General features: G+C 41.8%; 2 protein-coding genes across 3 annotated transcripts in view; one reads left to right on the top strand and one right to left on the bottom strand.

Moving 5' to 3' along the window:
• The window catches only part of srgap2 (SLIT-ROBO Rho GTPase activating protein 2), a 60,399-nt gene extending 43,221 nt beyond the window's left edge, over nucleotides 1-17,178 (bottom strand). For both annotated transcript variants that reach the window (XM_015013542.2, XM_015013545.2), the window contains exon 1: nucleotides 16,026-17,178. In XM_015013542.2, the coding sequence (XP_014869028.2) occupies nucleotides 16,026-16,092 (67 nt within the window). In that variant the 5' untranslated portion in view covers nucleotides 16,093-17,178. The remainder of the gene's footprint in view (nucleotides 1-16,025) is intronic.
• Nucleotides 17,179-19,606: 2,428 nt separating this feature from the next.
• On the top strand, nucleotides 19,607-24,477 carry LOC106933987 (protein FAM72A). Its single transcript, XM_015013594.2, has 4 exons — nucleotides 19,607-20,129; nucleotides 20,318-20,395; nucleotides 20,826-20,950; nucleotides 21,652-24,477. Exons 1-4 carry the CDS (start codon nucleotides 19,978-19,980, stop codon nucleotides 21,744-21,746), a joined length of 450 nt encoding a protein of 149 aa, XP_014869080.1. The 5' UTR covers nucleotides 19,607-19,977; the 3' UTR covers nucleotides 21,747-24,477.
• Nucleotides 24,478-25,465: the final 988 nt, after the last annotated feature.

The following is a 25,465-nucleotide window of genomic DNA, read 5'->3' as shown; positions in this document are numbered from 1 at the left end:
AAAAAAAAAAAAAAGATATGGCAGAAAATAAGATTATAGACAGTTCATTGGTTTTCAACAGGCTTAATATGACAGTGAAACAGATTACGCTAATAATTGTCTCCAGGGCTGTAGCACACTGTTCTTATAGGGATGATACTTCTGCACTACATGCAGTGATGTGAGAAGAAAGCGATTAGCTAATATTGCTTTTGTGAGCTTGGACTGATGCGTTCACGCTTTAGCGAAAGAAAAGCAACTGTTTAGATGCACTCAGAGGTAGGCAATTGTCCAAATCAGCACCGATTACCTCACAAAACAAAGAACAAATCAAGAACAGGAAGTTGAATTGGCTGGCACATCTGAAACTTTTCACACGTCGTTGCACTTTAAAGAAGGGCAAACAGACGTGGCTTCTACTTTTCAATAACAAAAATCTAATATATTTTAGCAAATTTACATAAAAACGTCTTTCAAATGAAAAGCAGCCACGGTGATCAATTAGGATAATCAATATTACGGTCACAAACAAACACCTGTAGGCATTAGTTGCCACCTACCAACTAACTAAAATACAAGAAATCTGAAACTCTGAGGGCCAGTGAAGGGGTCGCCTGGTCTCCCTGTTCTCAGTAACAAGCTCAGGATGCCAACTGCACTGCACATGCAAAAAAGTAATAAAGGTACTTTTTTAATAGCACCCTGGGTCACTGCCCACATGCACCGTATCAAAATCCACCCTGAAGGGAAGCACCGCGTTTTGTTTTAGCAAATTTAAAGATTTGATCACAACTAGGTGCTTTAGACCTTTGACCTTATCAAGAAATCAGATTTGGACCATTGAAGTGGAGCAACACCACTCAGAGCAGGACATTAAATGTCTGGGGCGTTTCCATAAATCTCTGCCATGTTGTCCATTCCTGGACGAGAGGTGTGTGAAGCCCTCCCAGTTCACCTGGAGGCAGCCTGCGGACGTCCTAACACAAATTACACACACTGTGACTTTCTGCACCTCTGGACAGCAGGACCTAACTCTAAAACTGTGACTTTATGAGCCCAATGGACAAATTTACCTCCATGTGGATGTTGAAAAGACACAGACACTGCAAATGCAGTTTTATTACATTCTGTGACTCATCCACTTAAGAGTTGCAAAATGTTCACCTAAAGTGGTATAACCTGTCACACAGTGGGTGGTGTTTTTTTTTTGTTTTTTTTCTGACATCTGATGAGCCTTCAAGCTCATTAATGTTTTTTTTTTTTACGTGGAGACTGATTGTTTTTTCATCTTCTCACCAGAACATGCAGCAGCATGTTCAGACCCACGCTCCCTGCTGTCAGGTTGAATACAGGATCGGTGAGTTGGGAAACATCTTCCTAAAGTCCGATGGACTTTCTTTGATTTTTTAATTTTTTTTAATACATTAAATATTAGCAAAACATTTAGAGATTGAAATGGAGAACCAGTAACACATTTAAAAACTACAGGCCTCTAATTGGTCCTGGATTTTGAGACCACTGATGCAGATCCTTACCCCCTTAAACCAACTCCAAAAGGCTCCAGACATTCTCATAACGCAGCACGTTCCATGGCAGAGGCTTACTGTCGTATGCTGAAGCCCCACTTCCTGTTTTTTACACGTCTCCTTAGAAAATGCTGCTTCCTTTCCAAAGATTTCTAACACCTGTTGTTTCCTCCTCTGACTTTATTTTTCCAAACACGTCACTGATAGTGAAAATAACTAACTCTGACTCGTCTTCAGTCAGTGACAGGCAGCTGAAGCATGTTGGGGTTAGCGTGACCTTCTAGCACTATGGCACGGCATGTTTACTGACAGGGTAACAATTGAATTTTTTGAGTTTCTGATGACCCGATCAGTGAAAATATGTAATCCAGCCAATTTCTCAAAAAAAAAAAAAAAAAAAACTTAACTTCCTGCTGAATCGTCTCTCTGTTTGTAAGCCGCTTATGCAACCACTCTGTACATTTGTAGATCCGTTATCTCAGGCTTCCTGACCCTTTGACACATGCCGCCTGGTCAGTGAGCTTTTAACACATGAGCTCACTGACCAGACGCTGGAGACAGTATTCTTCTTGTATCAGGGCTGTCCATTCCTGCTTTAAACAAAGCTATCTGTGCTCAGGAATGGACAGCCCTGATACCAAGAGAATACGCTTCACATGGAGAACGGCGGGACAAGGCGTCGGCGGCTCCACGTGGAGAGCAGCCCTTGAACGTGCGACGGTAAACGCGAGTTTGGTCAGAGTTAAGGACATGACGGAATCAGAGCAAAACAATGGAGCACGGCGGTGTCGGTGGACACACCTTTTCCTTCCACATCCTCCCCGAAGGCTCTTCTTTGGCTCCTCAAGTACAAAATGGAGTGGAGGAGGGAGAATAAAACTGGAAACAACAATATGGCCGATCTGAAAACGAAGACACGGGAGCGCAAGAAACGCTAAAGCTTTGGAGCAGATCTGTCTGAGGAACACTAGCAAGCACAAAAAAAACAAAACAAAAAAAACGAGGGCATGCTAATGGATAAAAGGAGAATAAACACTGAGGAGTGCAGTGATTTAAAAAAAAAAAGAGAGAATCGTCTGCGCTCGGTGGAGCTCAGACGAATCTCCGGCTGAATTATTGATGGCTCCCTATGAGTGTCAGGTTGGGAAGACGAAACTCCCCTGTGCAGCTGAATCTCCTGGTAATTACCACGTTCTCTCTCTCGTCTGCGGAGCAGTCAGGAAAACACACACACACACGCACACACACACAGTGACCGTCCGCCGTGTTGGTGCCAAGCGTGAGCTGATTCGGGGAGAGCCTGTGCTCGGAGAGGTCAAAGGTGGTCGCAGGCCGGAGGAGGAGCCGTGTGGTTTGCACCTGTTCTGAACTTGGCTCGGTAAACAAACAGATGATTGAATGATCGGCTACAGTGAGGCGGTTGGCGTTGTTGTTGCTCGCTGCCTTACAGTCATGCTCAGCTTGAAAGGCTGCTGAGAGCCATCTTCCTGCTTTCCTTTATCCCATCCCAACTCGTGTTTTCTCTCCCTTCCCGCCAGGCTATCTTTCTTATCCGCAGAGGAAGCCTGTTTGATCTTGCAGATTCCTGCTGTTCTGACTCTCTGGCTCCCAGACATCAAGTGAACACTCCTCTGTTTCTCTCTCTCCCTCTCTCTCTCTCTCTTGCTGAACAGGGGAACTTACTCTCCTTATACCTCCACAGAGATCCCAGGATCACCTCCCCGCACACCCTCCTCTTGTTAGAAATCAGACACATTGTGCTGTTTCACCTCCAGAAAACAACAAAATTATTCATTTACTCAAAATGCAGCAGAAGCGGTGCCGAGGACAGCTGTGCTGGCTGCGTGCGGACCGTGCAGAATGCAAGCTATGTCAGTGATGCATTTCATTCAGGACACAGTGGCCATCATTGTCGTCCCCAGGAGAGCATGGCACAATGGAGAGGGATACAACCAGGAACCTGACGCACACACTGTAAAGCTTTCCTGGCTGTTTGCCGTAACTAAAGGGGGTGGTGGGGGGCGGGGGGGGGGGGCAGAAAACAATGGGCAGTAAGTGTTAGCATGATGGGTGGAGGTGCAACAGCTGTGTTTCCATCCAAAACCAGCAGAGCCAGTCGAATTTATTTAAACAGTTTCATTAGATAGCATCAAGTTACTTCATATTTGTATCCACACCTTGAAATTTCATCTCAACTTACAGTTAAGCCCAAATTTATTCACCTATGTTAAAATGTAAATGATTGTCACTGAACGTGTAAATAACCTTTACTGCTGTTCTTCTTTTGGTTTGTTTGCCTTTGTTTGAAATGTATTTTGTTTGCATGTAACTTTTGTTAATTCTTTTATTACACTACGTTCAATAAAGTCAAACTGCTCGATTTAACCAGTGAGGATTTTTCTGATATCTGGCTCTCAAAACATAATAATGTAAAGAATGTAAAAGGAGCACAACTTTTGAAAGAAGCTATTTGACTGTTTATACTGACATTTCATTAGAAAATGCCAAAAAGTATTTTATACTCTTCTCAGTAATTACTTAAAAAGCCTTCATTGGGATTACCACAATAATAATAATAATAATAATGTCTGTTGATTATCTCCAAGTCTTAGAGGTTGGAACTGCTCTTTGCCAGCACCCTAATCTTTAGCTCAGGTCAGGACTCTGACTAGGCCACTTTAAAACTCCAACACGACTTCCAATCCTAAGAAACAAGTGGGTAAAAATAAATCTGGATATATTTTGGCTTAACTTTAACCCTTCCAGAGCAAACGGAGCGCCGGCAATCCTGCCAAATTTGCAGATAGGCACCAGCACCCCTCACGACCCCCAACTCCCACTAGGGACAACCATGTTAGATAAAGTAAGGATGGATATTGCTGTGATGATGTGTAAAGGAGCCTGAAATAAACTGTGATTTCCTTGAAACCTACCACATGTCACATAGCTTCCGTTTAGTTTCTTAACAAGACGACGCCATAAATTCAGCAAGCAAACTGGGGCCACAATGATTCCCAACGCTTTACGTTCATGCTATGGAATCCAGCATTCCAGAACGGATTCCTGATAGGGAACACCACTGGCTTACAACAAGAGCTCTTCTCACTCTCCAGTCACTTTGCCCGCTGCCTCCCACTGCAACCTTTGCACACAGAGACAATGCCTGTGTGTGTGTGTATATGCAGATGTGTCACGGGCAGCAACCTTTAACACGCAACTCTGCCTCGAACAGAAAGAAAATGCACAGAGGGGCAGTGAGAGAGAGAAGAGATTCTGAGAAAAGAAGAAAAAAAAAAGAGTGATGAGGGTCACAAGAACATGCTTGTGTCAAAATGTGACGAAGTGATTGATGGGAGGGGGTCTTTGTGCTAAGCCTCATCCCACCCCCCCCCTTCAACTCTTTATTCTTCACTTAGTGAAAATCTTCACCCCCTCTGACACGAGGGAGTTGTCTTTTTTCTTATTTCTGCGGAAAAAAAAAACTCTTGATCTTCAGCTCAGAACAGGTCCAGACAGAAGTAAACGTCCCACATTTTTTTTTTTTTTTTCCATTAGATGTAACGGACCATAAAGTGTATTATCTGCAATGGAAATAACCCACCCGCCACACTGTAACCCCCTGTGCTAAATGGGCCACTGAACAACAGGAATGAGCATGTGTGTGTGCATGTATAAGGGGTGGGATGTTCACGTTTCCACTCTATTTGAAGCACATGGACGGAGTCGGGAATCTGCCGGGGGAGGAGAAGAAGAGCGAAGGGAGGGGAAGGGGGTGGGCGAAGGGAGTAACCTGAGAGGGGTATCCCACAGTGCAGGCAGGCACATGGTCTTTATGCACTTCTGTGGGCTAAACGCTGAAAGAGAGGCACTCCGAAGGTAAAGACTCCTCTATAAATCACTGGTGTGAATTGTTCAGCCTTATCAGAAACAACTAAACACAAAAAAAAAAAACATACTGACTGTTCGGATTACTTTATACCTGTTGTAATCTTGGGATTTGAAGCAGCAGTAAAAAAAGAAAAAAAAACAAAAAAACAACGCTGTTTCATAATGTGAGACAGATCATCGGTGAAAATTTGAGCTCCTTTGCCTCCTCCCTTCAGTCCTGCTGCCATCTGCAGAGATACACCACTCCCCGTCAGAAACAACCAATCAGAGAAAGGAGGAGGGTCTTAGTGTTACCAATCACCCTCGTGTACCTGCTGCTCACGCCCTCCTTCTTGCACGCTGTAGCGCTACGGCTAGTTCCCCTCCCAACGGAGCCTCTGCCGTGAATATTCAGGCTAGTTAGCGCGGCCACCGATGACGGCGGATTAAAAAAAAAATAAAGTTCTTGAAGCAGCAAGTTGTTGTTCCACCATTTGTGCAAAATACCCCATTCAGGACATGTGCAAAAATATATGTTTGTGATGCAAGTGAAACAGCTTTTAGTTATTAGCGATTCATTTATTAGGTCATGCTGCCCCTCTTAAAAGCTGACGCAGACTCCGGAGATGAGAAGACTCCACCAAGAGTCTTGAACAAAAAGCCTTATATCAATGTGCACAACTATTTTTCAACCAATCATACTTCACCCCAAACGTCCTCATGCTTAGCATGCCAAAACTCCAATCTCAGTGGTATGTGGATATGCATCTACTCATTCAGCATGCCTCTGTCTCAACTGGTAACAGTAAAGAAAAAATAAAAATCCCCAAAGATTCATAATTATCTTTTATTGCAGGGCTTTCGTTCAAGTCTGCGTGTACTTCTATACCATATCCACCATGATGTCATTGCACCAAAGCCCTGACTGCGTGAAAGGCATCAGCACAACAATCATCCGCTCTCTTTCCCTCCTGTTTGTGGACGGCTAGTTTAGCACGTCTCCCACAGCCTCGGGACACGCTTCACACATGCATGAGAGAGGAGCAGGAGAGAGCCTGCTCATCGTGCCGCCGCACCTCTGGCCATTCTCAGCGAGAGGCACTCCGAGAGCCTGCATCGCCTCACAGGCTCCTGCAGCGAGGTAAATAACAGGCCTCGGGTACGTTTCTCCCCGCCTCCGCAACCCGACAGCTGGAGAACGCAGCAGGCTGCAGGTAAACTGCAGTTTAAGGCACCGTCAAAAACCCGGCACCGTGGCACCGGGCCACATTGGCATGTTGGTTCCAAAACAAATACATAAATCAATTTAGAAACCTGAGAGATAAAACAGCCACACCCGAAAGCATAAACTGCTTTAATTGGAAAACGGTGTGGGTGCTTTGTGCTTAAACCGCCTTTGAGCAAGTTTTGTTTTTGCTCATTTTAAGTATAGAACTGCAGCCACCTTTTCATTTGAATTTAACAGAAACTCACCAAACCTGAATGGCTTCTGTTTCTGTGTGCTTGTTGTCTAAGGTGTAGACTGCAATAGCATCGCTTTATGCAAAATAACATGATAGTAACAAAAATGTTCCCATAAGCTGCGTCTTTTTTAACAGGCGCACCCCAGACAGAGTTAATCTTGAGCACATTTGACAAAGTTTACAGTAATCTTCATGATATGAAGATAAACAATAAGCTTAGCAAAATATTGCAATATGAACAAGAAACGTGTTTGAAGTAAATTTCAAAAGCAAAGAAGCGACGAACCCGACTCAAATCAGGGTGATTGTTGCTGTTCTGTTTTGAAGTAAAAGCAACTAGATCGCTGTCTATTATTGGTCCAAATGGTGGCACAAGTTAGAATAACATTTAAATCATAAAAACACTTTATATTTGACTTCCACTCCAACTCTGGACCTGACTTGGAGTCGAGGCTTGAAGCTCGAGTCTCACGAACAGTCTTTATCTCGTGTTAGTCCCACTGTAGCTGCAGGAGAAGCCTTGATATTCCCAAATTTAGAGTTTAGCGATCACTGGGAGTCGCTACGATATGTATAAAAATATACAGAACATTGCATTTCACATTTAGCTCCCATATCAACACTCTGCATGCGTTCAGGTTTTATATTCATACGTTCCAAACCGACAGGCCTGCGATAAATATTTCCAGTAATAATCACTCTTTTAACCCTTGACTCTGATTTGAAATGATTTCTGGCGGTTGCATGAGTGCAGTAATGTTGTTTTTTTTTTTTGTCTTTTTAAAAAGAAAAGCTTAAGACACACTTTAATCCAGATGCAAAAAAACCATGCGTCCATAACAACAGATGATGCAAAAGCAGGATCTGGGAAAAGACACAGACGCTTAGCTCTCTCTGTTTTAAGGATCACAGACCAGGGGATGGTCGTTTGAAGGGAATGTGCGGCATGTTTTTTCAATCATCCTACTGCGGATAACGAGCGCATGCGTGCTGACCGTGGGAAGCGAAACTGCAGCACTCCCGTATAACGGCCGGGTTTAAAAGCAAAAGGTAGGACTCAGCGTTTTAAATCAGCCTGTTTCAGGAAAAATACTTGGGAGGGCGAAGTGGGACCAATCCCTACCAGAGCCGCTCCAAAATCTGGGAGAAACTAAAATAGAACTGGTGCATCAACATGGCAACGAGCGAGGGGGCCGTGGGGAGAAACACAGCGTTCTCACACTCGCACATATAGAAGAAAGAAAAAGCAGGAAGCTTGGTGTGTGTGTGTGTGTGTGTGTGTGTGTGTGAGTCTGTGTGTGTATGTGAAAAGTGATGCGGATTCAGCTGAGAAGAGGTGATGAATGGCTTCATTAAAACAGCATTAGGAGAGGTGTGAACTTGAATAGAGAGGGCCAGTGTGCTGCGACTGCTCTGTTCCAACAGAGAGAAACCTGTCGCAAAAGCCAGATTCTCCCCTCGGTCCCAGAACATCCTGTTTTCTCTCTGCTAATTATTTACAGGGTTCAAAATGCAACACCAGGCTCCCAGAAATCTATCGAGCTTCAGATAATATTAGTTTGGATCGGCGACTTAAACCGGGGAAACAGCTGCAGGAGTTTAATATTATTATTATTATTATTATTATTATTATTATTATTATTATTATTATTATTATTATTATTATCTTTCTGTTAAAGTTGAACAAATAAATCTACCAAACATTGGCGGGTTAAATTCTGAAGAAATGTGTTTTTCCTTCTTGTTCATTGAATAAATCAAAACTCAGAACTCCCACCACACATGGTCTGTAACGCATCAATAGACTGGATGAAAAAACAACAAGCCCTTTTTTACTTTTTTGAGTGAAGCAAACATCAGACACGACCAAATCTTGGATACAGAGAAAAAAAAAATTACTTGATTCATCTCTCATTCCTATTTTCTCAAAAATAAGGGGACAAAGAAGGACAACAGCACTGGCATCTAACAGAAATTAAGGTATGAACGTAAATAAGAGATTAAACCACAAATGAGGGGAAAAAAACCCTTTAAAAACAAAGGTCTGCAAACGGCTTTAAACCGCGCGTGTGTTTGGTGCTAACCTGATTAACCAGGCTCTGCCTGCAGGGGAGTCAAATCTACATCGTTCTTTTTCATTTTTCCCTTCTGCTTCTACCAAACCCAGAAAAAAAATAAAAATAAATATATGGGGCAATTCGGTAACCCTGGCAACCAAACTGTTCATCGGCGCAGGGAGAAACTGCTGATGGAGGGGGAAGCAGAGAGGAAGAGACGCAGATTCGGCTGCTAGAAGAGCAACACATACACAAAGAGTGTTAAGAGGCGGTTCTGAGCATCTTTAAAATCTATCCTGGCTTCCTTTCACGTGTTTTCCAGATCCACCTCCTCTTTCCACTCCTTTTTTTTTTTTTTTCCCTGCCCTTTTTCCTCCTTTGGTGAGAGCCCCTCGCTATGTCTCCTCCTGCTCTCCGTCCAGCACGAAGGCTGTTCAAACACAACCTGTTTCCTTTGGCGCCCCTCGGGAGAATTATACAACCTTTCTTCTGTTGTATTTTCTCTCCTTTCCTTCTCTGTTTATTTACAGCCGGGTGACTGTTCACCTATTTGATTGTCTTACAGAGGATGTGGCCAGGCCTTGTCTCCGCCCTGCTGGGTTTCATATGGATCTCTGTCCTGTTAAAAGTGCTGCTGTCCACCGGCACACACTCGGTGACACCCAAACGTCCCAGCTTGTTTTTGAGTCGGTGTCCAGCAGGAGAGGGTGAGGCATGCACACGCGCACGATACGTGAGGCGTATACTGTAATCAAGGGCTGCAGATTATAGGTTTTAGGGTTGTCATAGGAGGACGAGGGTCATATTTCACGACAACTGACAAACACCACGGAGGAAAACACAGTGGGGAAGAAAGGAGGACAATATGGCATGAATTTTGACTAAATGTTGACTGAAATAAACTGTAGAAATGAGGAATGAATTTTTTTTTTTTTTTTAGATGATCAGCAGCCCTGACGACGACGCCACGGCTGATTGGAAATCGTGGTCTGTTGTCCTGGCTGCTGCTGAATTATAGAGGGACTCATGAGAGTTGACCTTCAATTTTTTCCAAATTCAGTTTTCACCTTTTACAAACATCCAAATAGTTTAATAAATGACATCCCTCACACCTCGAAACAAAAATCATTTGAGAAGACGGTGTAACGTCCCAACCGCGGAGCCCGCAAACACAAATGCAAGGCATGTAGCAACTTCTTCTGCACCACCACTTTGTCATCTCACATAAACCAACTGTCTCAGAGGAATGCGACAGTTGACATTATGCAAAAAATTAAATTAAATTAAATTAAATGCCACAGCAGGTAACAACAAATCCAGCAAGCCCGCAGGGCCGAGCGCGGCTGTGAGCGACTTTGTGCCTTACATGAATTAATTTGAGTTTTTGTGCCTGTTTGAGTGACGTTGCACAAAAGCTGACCTGTTCAACCAGAGTTTAGCTCAACACACACACACATACACACACACACACACACACACACACACACACACACACACACACACGCACACACACACACACACACACACACACACACACGCATGTTAAACAGTGAGTCCACTGCAGGAGGCCACCTCAGCACTTACAGAGCGAGCAGATGTAGTGCTGCTGCATGTTTTCTCTCAGGTGCGGCAGTAAATTTTCATATCGAGCAGCAAAGAATAAGAAAGCAAACAGTCGGAGGAAGCAGGAAATCAATAAGCGCCTGGTCAAGTGCTGACACAGCACACACACACAGACACACACACACATCCTACAGCACAGAGGGACACCTGGTTTGGACTACTGTTCTTTTGCCACACCACGGATGGAGGAGGCTGTCTGTCTCATTCTATTGCTTTTTATTTTAGGGTGCAAGAATGGTAACTGCAGGTTCAAAATAAGCCTCACAGACCACAAAGTCCTGCAGCTTTATGTGTGTGTGTGCATGTATGTGTGTGTGTGTGTGTTATGTGAGAGGCAGCTGATTCCTTTGGCCAAACACAAAGCCGTGGGCCTAAACAGGAAGCTTCACACACTTCTGTATGATCCATGTGTGTTCCTGTTTTACACAAACATCCTTCCTTCCTGTCTGATTATTTTGAGCTATGTCAGCAGTTTCAATCAGCGCACTTGCGCGGGGCTACAGGAAGTAAATGCTACGCGTTTTACGGCTGACCCTCTGAATCGCCTCGATTTGAACACGATCTGAATCCGCCGCGCGTTTTCAGCCACACGCATCCGACGCGGAGCCGTCGTGTACGTCTTTTTCCACTGTTGTTTGGTTTAATAAATTACAGCTGTCGCCTCAACGTATGGCCCAAGCACGGGGCTTCAATGAGACGAAGACACAGATCCACAGTCCCGCTCTGTGTCACCACTTCTCTCCCATTGTGTGGCAGTGAAAGCAGTCTTTTATCCTAAATCATACGTTTCCACAGCTGCCTTGTCAGCACGGAGCTCAGTAACGAACACGCAGGCAGACGCACTGTTCAGGCTCTAATCCCTAAACAAATCTACTCCATCCCTGAATTTGCAGTGAAAATAAACTTCAGTATATTACATTAGGGATTTTAATCGGACAGAGCAACACAGAGGTTGTGAAGTGGAAGGGAAAATGCTGATTTTTTTTTTTTTTTAAATCTTGGTTACACTTTATTTGAAGCGGTGTGCATAAGGCTGGCATGTCACTGTCATAAACATGACATAGCATCTGTTATGAACATGAAGGAATCTTTATGAACGTTTATGATTGTTGTCATGTAGTGTCACTCAGTAAATGATGACACTTTTAATCCAAGTTTCATTACAACTTTGCTTTAAAAGTGTCATTATTTACACTTCATGACAGCAGTCATAAACATTCATGAAGACTCCTTCATGCTCGTAACAGATGCTATGTCATGTTCATGACAGTGTCATGACAGTCTTATGCACACCGCTTCAAATAAAGTATTTCCAAAATGTTCAATGGACGGCAAGCATTGAACAATCTCAAGTTATTCTGATGTCATTCACCAAAACACGACAAACTGCCCTCCAAAGTCTCTTAATGAGTGAATGACATCCACTTGTGTGTGATCCAATCTCAGTGTAAATCCAGCTTCTGTGTGAAGACCTCAGAGAGTTGAAAAAATAACATCAGTGCACAAACCATTTCCATGGCGACTCTGGTTGAGCTGCAGAAGTCCACAGCTCAGGTGGGACAATCTGGACACATGGTGACTGTGACCCGTCCACTCCACCAGCCTGGCCTTTATGAAGGAGTGGAAACAAGACAGTCACTGCTGAAAGAAGGCCATGAAAAGTCCTGTTTCCCGTTTGCTACGAACCATGTGAAGGAGACAACCAACATGTGGGAGAAGGCGCAATATGTTTTTGCAACGCGAGCAAGAAAACCAACATGTACAGATGGAGAAAGCATCCTAAATCCTAACGCACACAAAAAAAGGGTGGCGGCTGCATCATGCTGCGGGGGATGCTTTTCTTCAGCAATTAAGTTACTGGGAAGGTAGATGGAGCCAAACGCAGAGCAATTCTGGAAGAAAACCAGTGAGAGGCTACAACAGATTCCACACCGGGGCGGAGATTCGTTTTCCAGCAGGACGACAATCTTCAAACAAGCAAGCCGGAGAAACAGTGAAATGTTTTAGGTCAAGGCATATTTATCAGTTCGAATGGCTCAGTGAAAGTCCAGAGCCAAATCCAATTGGTCATTTGTGAGGGAGACTTGGAAATGTATGTCCACACATACACTCACCGTCCAGTTGGACTGAGTTTCAGCTATCGGGTTAAAAATTGTTTTTGGTTAAAGCCGTTGGAGGAATACCTCAAAAGCCTGTGAGTCCAGTGGCTCAGGGTTTAACAAAGTGACTCGGCAGGGCTGAACACAAGTACCTCACAATTTTTTGTTATTTTTGAAAATAATAATAAAAAAAAATCAGTTTCTTTTTATGCTTCAAAAAGACGAACTCAAATGTAAAATCCCTAATACCGGATAAAACAAAAGCCACACTCCTTAACTGTTTCGGCCGCGTTTCTAACAGGTCGTCTGTATTTTATCCCCTGTTTGAGAGATCCCCTCGTTCCCTCTCGCTGCCGTTCTTGCCATGTCCGTTTCTTTTTCCCCCTCTGTATTCTGCAATTTTTTTCCTTTTACCTATTTGTGTCCCTTTAAATGCGTGCACACACACACACACACACACACACACATTCATACGCATACACTAACGAACACACCCTGTTCCTAAGCAAGTAGGAACATTCCTCTCCTCAGCCAGAATCCCATATCAGCACTCCATCTGTGTGAAGTACAGTAGATTCAGAGAGGGATGAGGGCACCAAAGCATCAATGTGCACAAACGCATTAACGGCAACATTCTTCAGTCAGTCTGCAACAGAACAATATCTGTTAGAGCCAACACTGTCTTATCTGGATTTATGGGTATTTCTTTTTTTTTTTTTTTACGTAAAGCACAGACAAGGAAGTGAAAACTAGAAGAAAATCTAAAAAAAAGAAGCAGTGAAAACCGAATAGGAATGGCAGACCGAAGTGACTTCACTCTTAACTGAAACCATTCTGGACATATATAGTGCAGTAAAGTGTGATAGTGGGCGATATAAACACTACCAGGCTGAAGAGGTAACAGCTACAGCATAACTCTTAAATAGTCAGGCTAAGTAGATTCATTAGGTGGTCAATTTGCAATGCGAAAGCTATTTGTGAGGACCGGTGCATACTTGTGCTGCTACTTCTGCGGCAAGCTTATCTGGAATCCACAGAAGGACTTGCATTTATTTTCCCCCGCGATGCTGCAGTGTGTTGCTGCAGCAAAGCATTTTCTTTTCAGAAAGGTATCCCCTCGGTTACACAACCATAAACAGCATGACAAACTGCCCCTGCATCCAGACAGACTGCACGCATTATCAGCAGACAAATCAACACACGTAGAGCACATTAAAAAAAAAAGCAACTATGCGGATATGCAGGTTTACCTTTCCATAAGTTCGAATGTGTAAAAATTGTGCAGTGTTACAGTGGAGGCAGAGCAGCAGTGCAGCTGGTCACAGGGGGAGCAGTGGAGTAAACGACTGTAGAAATCGATGCAGTGGGTCGATGGACAGACATTAAGTCCACAGTGTGACATGCGTGGCGGGCAGCCGTCACAACGCCGTGGCGACAAAGAAAGCCTTCGCGCCGACTGCCCAGCTTAAACAGCTGTCCAGAGGGAGATTAAGACACAGATACTGATGGTACAGTGGGGGTGACTTCACAAGAGTTTTCAAACAGGCAGAGAGGAAGCAGGTTAATAGTGACGTGAGTCATTGCAGTTAAAATTCTCCTATGGCCTTGTTCAGTTTACAGGAAACGCCTGTAAGCTAGCAACCTATGCTAGTACGGACAACGAAGCAAATAACCAATGTGGGGAAACATGCAGGCCACTCCTCAGCGTGTTTTGCCACTTTGTCACTTTAAAGTAAAAAAAAAAAATCTATACATTTTATTTAACTTTACATAATGGTTCTCCAATGTTTTTACAAGAAAAAAACCTGAAAATTTTAACATGACTTTGTATTTGACTCCATGGGACCACCTTGCACTGATGGGAGTCTGTTTGAGCATCTATCCGTCAACTTTGCACCGACACAGATGGAAATTCTTCCAAGGACACAGCTCACACTCAGACGTCTCCATAACTTCGATACAGACCTTCTGAGGTCATTCCAGAACAGCCGTCTTAAACTGAGCTTGAAAAACATGTCGATCTAGGGTCTAGGGGTCATGAGAGTAAAGGAGGCAACCCCCTGCTCGTTTATCAGTGTTATTAGTCACTTGCAATCCAAACGAAGCCCAGTTTGCAATCCTTTACAATCAGAACCGATGATCATCGAGTTTCCCTTTCTTGTCATCGGTCTGAGTCGTCTGAGAGCTGCGCGTCTATCTTCTGAAGACTTGAGCCTTTTCCAAAGGAAAACAGTGTTCCAAGGCTCCACACCTAAACGCTCACCTCGTGTTTTCCTTTCAATTTGTGTACTTTAACACAAGAAATTCCAGTCCAACGGCATAATTTATGCCTCTTCCCCTTGCGGCTGACTAATCCAGCCCTGGCAAAACAAGTTGATCGTGGAAAGCAGTTTCTTTCTGAGGAAACAGGGGAGGGGGGGAGCGCCTGAGGGTGACAGTGCAAGTAGGAAGAAGGGATCAGACCGGTCCTAAATGGAGGTGAGAAGTGGTGATGATGATGGCCCATCTTATCAAGTGATCTAGCACCGGTGGTGGCAGAGCTTGGAGTGCACAGGCTGTTCACATGGGAGGATCATATCCTGTCTTCATCCCCTCTTCCCCCTACCAGCCACCCCTGATTTTCTTTTCCCTTTTTTTTCTGCAGCTTGAGGTATGAACCACATAACCTCACAGATCAGATAAGCAGTCACTTTAACTCTCATAGACCAAGCCACAACAGAACCCAATCAGTACAATCTGATTTTTCCTTTTCTTTCTTTTTTTTTTTTTTTTTACCAGCCTAACCTGTAGATGAGCTGTAATCAATGAGCATGCCTCCCATTTTTTAATTGCAATGTGTGTTTAACCCATAAACGAGGAGCATAATGCAGAATAGCGAGGCAGACAAGCAGGAGACATGCAGCGAGGGAAAGAAAACGCCCTACACCCCAGCTTGTGTTGAACCCCCCCTCCACCCTCCTCCTCCTGTTTCTACTACACATCACCTTTGCATATGCTTTTTCTCTCTCTCTCTCTCTCTCCCTATAACAGACCGCTGAGGCCACATCTGGACTACACCTCTGATTTCTGCGCGTTTTTTTTTTTCCTTCCTCCCCCTGCCTTTGTTAGCCATCTATGCGCTGCCTCTTACCCATGCGATCACACGCTTGGAGACATCATAATTACCCTTTAAATGACTCCAATTAATTAAATAGTAGACATCTGATACGTCTGCCTGGCGACAAATTCGTTTTTCGCAATTAAAAAGGAGCAGGAGTGATAGGTGAGGGCGCAGACACAGAGGTAGAGGGAGAAAATAACACGCCGATCCAAAGGAAATATTATAGTAAGGAAGCGGAGGGAGGTTGACGCGACATTGCTTCACTTTGTGCAGCGACATGCATTTTTTTTATTTTTATTAAAAAGTTGTACCTTTAACTTGAGTTTCATATTCGGCCACGATCTCCTTGTCCTTTCGGAATTTCGCCGGAGACGTCATGGCTGAGTTTGGAGATCAGATCCCACTTGTTTTCCCCCCCCACTCTGAACCGCTCGCTTAACCGGCTGTGGGTAGAAGCAACAGCAACAAAAAAGAGAAGCCTTTCCGGAACAACGTTCAGAAGAGAGAAGAAGTAAAAAAAAAAAAAAAAAAAAAAAAAAGCCCAAAAACGGGGAGATCCCGGGTGGAGAGATGGCAGCTCCGGTCTGTATTGTCTCCTTGCCTCGGCTCACTCAGGGCGCATTGTGAGTTTGGCGCGGCTGCTGCTGCTGCTCCTGCCTCACCGCCTCCTCAAAACCGGTTGTGGTGAAAAAAACTTCAAGTGGAAAAAGATTCATTCCCTTCATAAAGGAAAAAAAACAAACAAACAAAAAAAATAAAATAAAACCTAACACATAGAGTTCATAAGTAAGCTCTTCTAAAACTTCCTCTGATGGCGAAGAACTCTCGCGTTGGTGCCCGCCCGCCTGTCTAAACTCAACTGATCTGTTCTTCTTCTTCCTCCTCCTCCTGAAGCGAGAGAGAAAGAGGCAGGAAACCAAAGTGGTGATGGAGTGTTGGTCAGCTCTACTGCGCAGGACAAGCATGGATGCCTGCATGCACACATGGGTAGAACTCACACAGGCAAAGCGAGCAACGACTTACCTCCACGATGAAGTAAAGAGTTTTTTTTTTCTTAAGTTAACCGCCAGATTATTTTTCTTTGGTTCCCAGAGCAGTGAAAAGCTATGTTACCCTTTCAGATTTTTTTATTGTTTGTGCGTTGTTGTTACACTTCAACAAACGTTCCAGATTCTCGGGCTAATTTTAATATCAAACCAAGGAAATTTGAGGTACTGGAACAATCAGTTTTCAATGATTTATTAGGGGGCGGGGGGAGCTATTCTAATCAAACTATCTGAAAATATAAAATTATGTTGTTGAGTTATGAATTATGTCTGGTTAACCATTGTTTTTTTTGTTTTTGTTTATTATTATTATTATTATTATTATTATTATTATTATTATTATTACATTTCACCAGTTACACCCAAGAAAGATTACTGCCAGGCCTGTAAATTAAAATAAATAAATAAATAATAATCAAAACTGCAACTTGACTGATAACAGAAGTCTCAAAACGCAGCACATCTTGAGAAATAAATCACTAATATAATATACATCAGTCAGGGAAGGATTATAATGGCATTTCTAAAGCTCTGAAACTCCATAAAATCAGAATGAAAGCCAATATCAACGACACAATGATGAGCATTCCCTGGAGTTCTCTGTCCTGTCTATATTTATACCAAACAAGTTCATGTTTTTACCTACGTTGTCTAATTACTTGTTTTGTTTCCACCTGTTTTTATCCTGATCTCTATTTTTTTATTATTAATACCGCACCAATGGGAAGCACTTTGGTTCAGCCCTCTCCAGTTTGAGAATTTGTTTGATTAATTGCGACGAGAAAACAAAAGCAGAAGAAGTCTGTAAGGGAGCGTTTCACTAAACAGTCCAATTTGCCACTCAGCAACATGTCAGTTTGTCTTTGTTTTTGTCTTCAGATATAAGCAAAAGATATTGGTTATGTCTTTTGTGTAACAATAACATAAACAATGTCTTTTGCTGTAAGACATTGTTTACAATAAAAAAAAAAATCTAAATAAAATCTAACAAGCTTCCACGTGCACGGATGACATCAAATAATCCAAGTGATCAGATTTTATTTGACTTTGAGAACGTTCAGTTGTATGTCTTTGTTTTCTCTTCATTTAGACGTTTGAACATGAGGCGGTAATGTCTCATGAAAAAAATAGCCGATTTAAATTTTTATTCCTTTAAATTTCAATTTATTACACACTTCTAAATGCTTCACTTGTTGACATCACGGTGGGGATCACAGATATGCGTTTAGATAATACTTAATCGATCAGTATTTGTTTCAGTGGTGAACATTGCACAACACCTTTGCAGAAACAGCGCCCCCTACAGTCACTGTATGTGAGGGTGACAGTACTAGGTTTAAATTAATAAATGACTAAGAACATTTATTAATTTAGTGCGTGGCTTGTTGATTGGTGTGATCAGAATAGAGCAAATATGTTGAATAAATTGTGCTATAACAAATTTTTTATACCATACATTTTGAGAACAGCATATTGACAAAGGTCAAGTAGCGAGCCAACATAATCTGCTAAATAGCACATATATTCAAAACACAAAGCAAACTTTGCCTACGACACAATGATAAAATCAACTGTTTTTGTTTTTATCGTGTGGAGATTTCCAAAACAAATTGTGTGAAAATTCAAAATGCAGTACGAAACCTGAACATGTAGTATTGGGGGAATACCCCAATTTATTATCTTTAAAATATTGATATGATTGTTCAAACATTAATCACATTATCAGAAGAAAGCTTTAACACATCAGCATTCATATTCTGATATTTAACTGTTTTGATTCAAGTTTGGTGGGAAGAAATTATTTCACAGAGTTTATCATGTCACTGGCAACACGAGCAGGCGGCAACAAAATACAGACTAACAAGAGATAATATCTTGGCCAATAAACAGCCTGGACAGAAATGTTCCTTGCATGAGTGGCACCTTGGATAAGACGCAAAAAACCCCAACTATGAATGCCCCAAATGGCAAAGGATTTCCCAATCACAAAATCAGTTTTAAACCACTTGCTACCACTGTAGAACGACTCAGTCCAAACTTTATTTCTCTAGCTTGACCCAGTCTGATGTGATTCTAATCAAGGAAACATTGAAAATTATCTGTTGTTGTCAACGCCAAGAGAAAAAAAGATACATCACAATATGTTTTTTTTAGAGACTCTTTTCACTGTAACTCAGCCATTGCCTTATCTGCCCATGAGTAGGATTTTGAAACAACAGATAACCAAATGTAATCTCAACTCTTCCAATCAAATACCACGACCTTTACCATATCACACTATGCCATACCATACCAATTAAGAGTTACACATCATCAGATGATGTACAGTAAATTGTTCTTCTGGTGTGCACAGTCCCACTCACTAAACAACTTTCATGAAGTGCTTAAGTGATCATAACTTTGTTCTGTTTTGTTTTGACTTGTACCGTGTCAGAGAGCGATGTTTCGCATGTTACTTACTTTTTCTGTCCTTTATTATTCTACATTTTAGCAACAAGGTAGAGGAGTGCAACGATGGATCTGCACGTTTATGCCCCGGATGCACTGGATGAAATGGTTGCGCAAACCCCGCCTACACGGAACACCACTTTCTGTCTCGTTGGCTGACAAATGATGCGGACCAGCTTTTAGCTCCTAAAACAGTGGCATGAGATTTAAATGGCATTTCACTTAACAAATGGATCTTTACATTATTTACTGAGGGCTTTTCAACTTTGATTTTTCAACCAATCAAATTCGGGTCCTGTAAAAAAACTGGCCAATAAGATTAGCTCCTGCAACAATCATCCAATGAGAATCCGATGTAGGGTCTTTTAAACGTGGTTTTAGGAAGTGTCGTTAAACACCAGGAAGTTGTAAACAAAGCTGACAGCTACTGAGTTAGCTGTTAAGTATATCTGCATGGATCTCGAGATAGCTGAATAAAAAGGCGATATTAGTTATTTTTAAATAATAAAGCTAACCGGTTTCAATGTAGCGGTCGTTTTGCGGTTATTATCTGTATCTATTCCTCTTAGGTACCGTTACCTGTCTTCCGTTTTAGCGCTGAGGGGTGAAAAAAACAAAACGACTAACGTTTTTGTACAAGGACGTTAGACCATTCGCCGTTGCCGCATCCACAGTAAACGTTAATCGTCTACCATTTACCCGATCCACCCTGGTTTTACACCACCGGCTTGAACAGCGAGAGGGGTTTATCTTTGTTAGCTAAACAACAATGTCCACGTCCAACGCCAGCTTTAAGAACAAATGCGTGGCCCAGGTGAACTGCATCTTCTGTGACAGTCTGTTGTGCACCAGGGGGATGAAGGCTGTGCTTCTTGCGGACACCGAAGTTGAGCTCTTTTCCACGGATATACCTCCAAACAGGTAGGTGCTAACTGGATTAGCCTAGCTGCTAGCCTCTGTTTATGTCCGCTGCTGGGATGGAATTAGCTTCAAGAAGTGTTGCTCAGTAAAATATTTCCACGAAAGTATTATGTGTAGCAAGTGTCGATGTTATTTTTATACAGGTGTTTAATGCCTTATGTGTCTATTTGGATGCTTCCTCCCGTCAGAACTGTTGACTTTGTGGCCAGCTGCTACTCGACTGAGAGCTGCAAATGCAAACTGAGAGACATTGCATGTCTCAAATGGTATGTTCACAGTATCGTTGTCTTCAAGGATATCAATAGGCTTTATTTTAGCTCGGAAATGAGGCTTGTTTTTTTTTTTGTTTTGTTTTTTTTTTGTTTGTTATATAAGTGAAACGCTACTTGCTTTAATTTCCCACTTGCTACTTGAACGAACTACTAGTGGAATACCTGCATTTTAAGTTTCCACTTAAAATGATCGGAATAGTTGCCAAGCAGTTTCATTGCTGTATATTTCAGGTGAATTCACATTGCAGCAGAGTTTGAGCCTCTTTTGTATTCCCAGTCTTTTGTTGTTGTTGTACACAGGACAAAAACAAACACCTGGCAGATAATAGGCAGCCACTAGTGGAGTTAGCACTTTTCACACATGTCCCCAGGAAAAGTGCTGACCTGTGGTTTCTTCTTTATTCCCTCTAACTCCTGCTCACAGTGGCAATGTTGTGGGTTATCATGTGGTTGCCCCCTGCAAACCCTGCTTGCTGTCATGTAACAACGGCCATTTCTGGATGTTCAACAGTGACGCTGTGTCCACTCTCAACAGACTTGATGCTACGGGTTAGTATAAGCCCCCCACCCCTCTTTTATCATTTTTTTTTTTTACCAGGTACTTTTTTTCTTCAGGCCCCGCTGTTAAAGATGTGCAAAACACCTTAAAATAAACTTTTCTTTTACTGCTGAAGAATAAGGTTGGAAAAAAACCAACCTTTGAAATTTCACTCCATTCCATCAGTTGGAAAAACTACCATGCAAAGAAGTCGCTTTTCAATAAAATCATCAGTAGCATTCAACTATTTGGATAAAATAAATGCAGCTGAAATTTAGACTTTATAAAATTTCGCAGCGTCTCTTGGAATTTATATTTATAAATATCACGTTACCCAGATGGTAATTTTTGTTCCACAGATTGCAACAGAATGAGGATCCACATTTATTTCATCGCACACAGTGGTTGTTTTCATCAGAAGGCCTTCACCTGCAGTTTTTGCTCCAATCACTTCTTGTTTGTACCAATGGCTGATCCTTACAGCCATCTTCTCAAAAGATCATCTTTCATTGTGACTTGCTGTTTTCAGAATTTCTAACTTAAAGTTATGTAAATGCAGTTGCAGTGAAAGATCAATTCAGTTTAACTGTTTCCACATCATTGCAGAGGGTGCCAATGTGGGCTGTTGTAAACATGTAATGTCTTCCTGTTAAATATTTCATTATTTATTTATTTTTTTATTTTTATTTTTTTCACCTAAATATCCTTGCAGGTCTGAATCTGCTCCTCTGGGGAGATCTTCCAGAGTTGGACGACAGTGAAAACGAAGAATCAGAAAGCCCGTCGGAGGAGGAGTGCATTAGGTAGAGTGCAACACGGACAATGCAAGAGGAATCTAGTGGAACGACATTCATTAACTGGGGAAGGTGGAGCTGGAAGAGTGTACAGACTATGCTGGGAGGAGACCAAAAAGAGAAGCATTAAAGGGTAACTGAACACTGAATCGCATAAGGCTGATGAGCTCTGCTGTAATCCTCTGTGTGGGCCGTGACTGCAGCTTCTAGTCATTAGTCAAACTGATGCTGCAGCAGGTGTTTCGTCTTTGACGGGTAGCGGAGAACACCTGCTGTGACGTCACTGGGGCGTGGCTGTGAAGCAGAGGCGCGCCAAAGTTTTTGTTGAGTTACCCTTTAAGCTGTGGCCATGCCGTTCTCTTCTTTAATTTACAAAGTTAAAGCACAGATTGGAAAAAAAAACAAACAAATTCTTTAGGGTATTGTAAAATATGTAGCCGAGGAGATGGGAGGACGATCTCGTCGGCTACATATTGAGTTTACTTTGTGTTTAGCTACGAGTAAAGCAGAAGAAGCGATACAAGATGGCGTTTACTTTAGTTCAGACTCTGTGAAAGGATGGCCACAGCTCACCCAGTTGTGATCTGTACAGATAACATGCTGTGATTGAGAGCTGTGTCTTAAAGGCCTATATGTGTTCTCGCTGTGTGGCTTGGTGCTGAATGAAACCTCGAGTGCTTTTTGAATCTCACATATTAGAGAAATGGCACAAATATTAAATGATGTACACGTTCCTTGCTTTTTCAAAGGGCACATAGTATTTAGGGTACCATACAATTTCAAATTGTATACAAGTGAAAGATGTTACCATGCATAAATTTATTTTATTTGTATTTTTTTTTTTTTTTTTTTTTTTTTGCTTTGTACACTTGTGATGGCAGTGTATTTAGTATTTAACCCCAAGGTAAACCAGACCATAGCAGTTTTCCTTACTAACATACTAACTTGAGGAATATGTGATTGAACAAAAAAAAAAGAAACCGAATTAACTGCTGAGTTAAAACATACATTTATATCTACATATAAATGAGGGGAAACCAATTTTCTGAAATGAGGGAATGTATAAAACAATAAGCTTTGCAAGGGTGTCGGGTTCCATGGTGAGTTTATTTATGCAACATCGTACCTGCAGCACCTGAGGAGGGAAAAACAAGTCAGCCAAGGGGGATAATCATGGATCGTTAAAATATTTGCCTTTTATAAACAGGCTTTAGTCATGCAATTTATACATCGATCTACAGAGCTCCTCAGATGTTTTTTTTTTTTTTTTTTTTTTGTTTTTTTTTTTTTAGAGAAACTGTTCAGCATGGCACACTGAATGGTGAAGCTTACACCTTTTAGGGTTGGAACCTGTTTCATATTGTGTTTGCCGACAATGAAGCACAGCCCGATTCTGTTCGTTGGACAGAAAGAACCAGCAGGTCAGAGTTCAGACTCAAAGGGCTTCTGGGTCAAACTGCTCCTTGGCCAGTTCATACCTCCATGTTGCCATTTTCTCCCTTCGTACATGTATTTTTTTTTTTTTTTTTACCTGTAAGCAAACCGTTCATACCTTCATTAGGCCATTGTGCAGTAGTTTAATTAATTGAGTAATTAACTGATTAATTCTGTAGAAGCAGAATCACAAAAATGCTAAAACTCCAAATATTTTACATTACTTATAATATATTTATTGAAGACATTAAATTCCACCCCATTTCCACTAATTGCGGTTCTGACAGACTGGCTCCTACACAAACCAGAAACTATTAAGTTGGCAAAACATAGAAAACGACCATAAAATTAATTGTGAAATGGGTACAAAGTGTTTCTCTGGTGGATATGAAGCGATACTTGGCTGGTCCTTTTAAAAGGACGACTCCATTTCATTTACGGTGAAGCTGTACACGAAACTTGCAAGAGTAGGACATTTTGAAAGGTGGATGCGACCAGGACCCAACTAAAAGCAAGTACTCTCTGTGTATTTGTTGTTTTTTTGCGTCTTTGAACTCTGCTCTCGCATCTTCGCCGTGTAATTCTATGATCCGGTCTTAAAGTTACAGAAAGATTCTCATTCAGTAAGAAATTAATGAAACTTACTTGTGGCGTCTGCAATCGCTGTTGAGGAATCGAACATTGAATGTTTTATTAACACATTTTTATTTATTTTTTTTAACCTGAAGGCTGAGGATAAATAATATGACTAAATAAGTCACTTTGCCCCCACGTTCTTCAATGCTGCAGCTTTTAATTCGGAAAAAAAAAGAAACGCATTTAATGAGAAAAATCTTTTTATTTTTAAATGGAAACTGACAGTCTGTATCTTTTCAGACCAATTTCTGTCTATGTTTGAAATGGTGCATTACCTATATATTTATTAAACTCAAAAACCAAAAGTACTGTTTATTTTCTTTTCTCTTTTTTTTTAAGTCTAACAAATGCATCGATTTGTATTGTGCTAATATTTCCGTTCAATATTTAACGTGTCAATCTTTAGTGCTTTGTTTTGTACATTAAGGGTTGGATGTGTACAGTTTTACCTCAAGATGGTATGACGTGTGAATTTCCTCTGGCTAGGATAATTGTTTAAAAGATAATCAAATTACTTAAACGGTTGTTTCTGACAGTTGATTAACAATGCCCATATGGAAAATGCATATAATCTATATATTTTGGAATTGCACTAAAACTGCACTGGTAGTTTAAAAATTGATTTGTTGTTTTGTATGCTTGTTAAGTTAATAAACTTTTTTTCTTTTCCCAAATGATCTTGATGCCATTATTTTTCCATCAGGTTTTGTTTGTTTTTTACCTATTTGCAGCGTTCGATCTAAAACTCTGAGACGGATGGCTCTGCTGATTTTTGGTCTCGATAAAACACAGCGTTGCCGACACCAGTAGATGAAATGCCTCACTAAATCACCACTGACTGGGAAAATCACAGCAGCTTTGGATTCTGTGCCTCTCCAGCGTTTCTTCATACTCTTGAGACCTTGATTTCCAAAGTAAGAGGATTGTGGACCACTACAAACATCCAGCATCTTCAGCAGTGATATTTTTGTGGCTGACCCACCTCGTAGAGGTCAGTGCCTGTCTGTGGGACAACTTTCTCCAGTCGGCATTCTTCCCGCATGATTATGTAAGCCCCAACATGACATCTTGGTCAGATAAAGCAGTGTGGCCATTTGATCAGGATTCCTTAGGGAGGTTGTTTTTTTTTTTGGGCATGTCCCGCTGGATGGAAACCTCGGTGGAGACCCAGAGGTCACTTGGGGATTACATGTCTCTTCTGGTCTGGGAATCCCTTCAAAATCCCTCTGGATGAGCTGAAGAGCGCCGCTGGGCATAGAGACAACCGAGTTTCCATACAAGGGCCTGTTAACCTTATCTCTGGAAAGCAAAAGACAGTTATTAATTTAATAGAAACTTTTTCTTCACTTTATGCATAAATATATAATTTGTTAAAGGGAATTGAAATTATACTAGGATGGTGAAGTTCCAGGAGATGGACATAATTACAATGTTGATACTCTTGTGTTTTCACATGGCTTGGCTTGGCTTAGCTGCAGGGCTTGGCGTTCATTTGGAGCAATCCAACTGATGTTACGGGATTTGTTGTTGAAAATGCAGCTCGGCATCAGGAAAAGAGCCGTGTCTCGCGGCTCTTCCTGCACGTCTCTTTTGCAGCTTGATGAAATAAAAGTCAAGTTTATATAGTTTCAGCTGGCTAAAAGACTGCAAAGTATTAAAGTA

Source organism: Poecilia mexicana, unplaced genomic scaffold (assembly GCF_051168715.1).
Source record: "Poecilia mexicana isolate PSO_F unplaced genomic scaffold, ASM5116871v1 scaffold_5, whole genome shotgun sequence".
Taxonomy (NCBI): domain Eukaryota; kingdom Metazoa; phylum Chordata; class Actinopteri; order Cyprinodontiformes; family Poeciliidae; genus Poecilia; species Poecilia mexicana.
Note: the sequence above shows the minus strand (reverse complement) of the source record. Positions and strands in the feature narration are given on the sequence as shown.

Bases quoted from the DNA above. Each gene is read 5' to 3' on its own strand.
- LOC106933987 (XM_015013594.2), top strand. From the start codon at position 19,978: ATGTCCACGTCCAACGCCAGCTTTAAGAACAAATGCGTGGCCCAGGTG. The intron at 20,396-20,825 runs GTATGTTCACAG...TCCTGCTCACAG, and splicing joins GACATTGCATGTCTCAAATG to TGGCAATGTTGTGGGTTATC. The intron at 20,951-21,651 runs GTTAGTATAAGC...ATATCCTTGCAG, and splicing joins CAACAGACTTGATGCTACGG to GTCTGAATCTGCTCCTCTGG.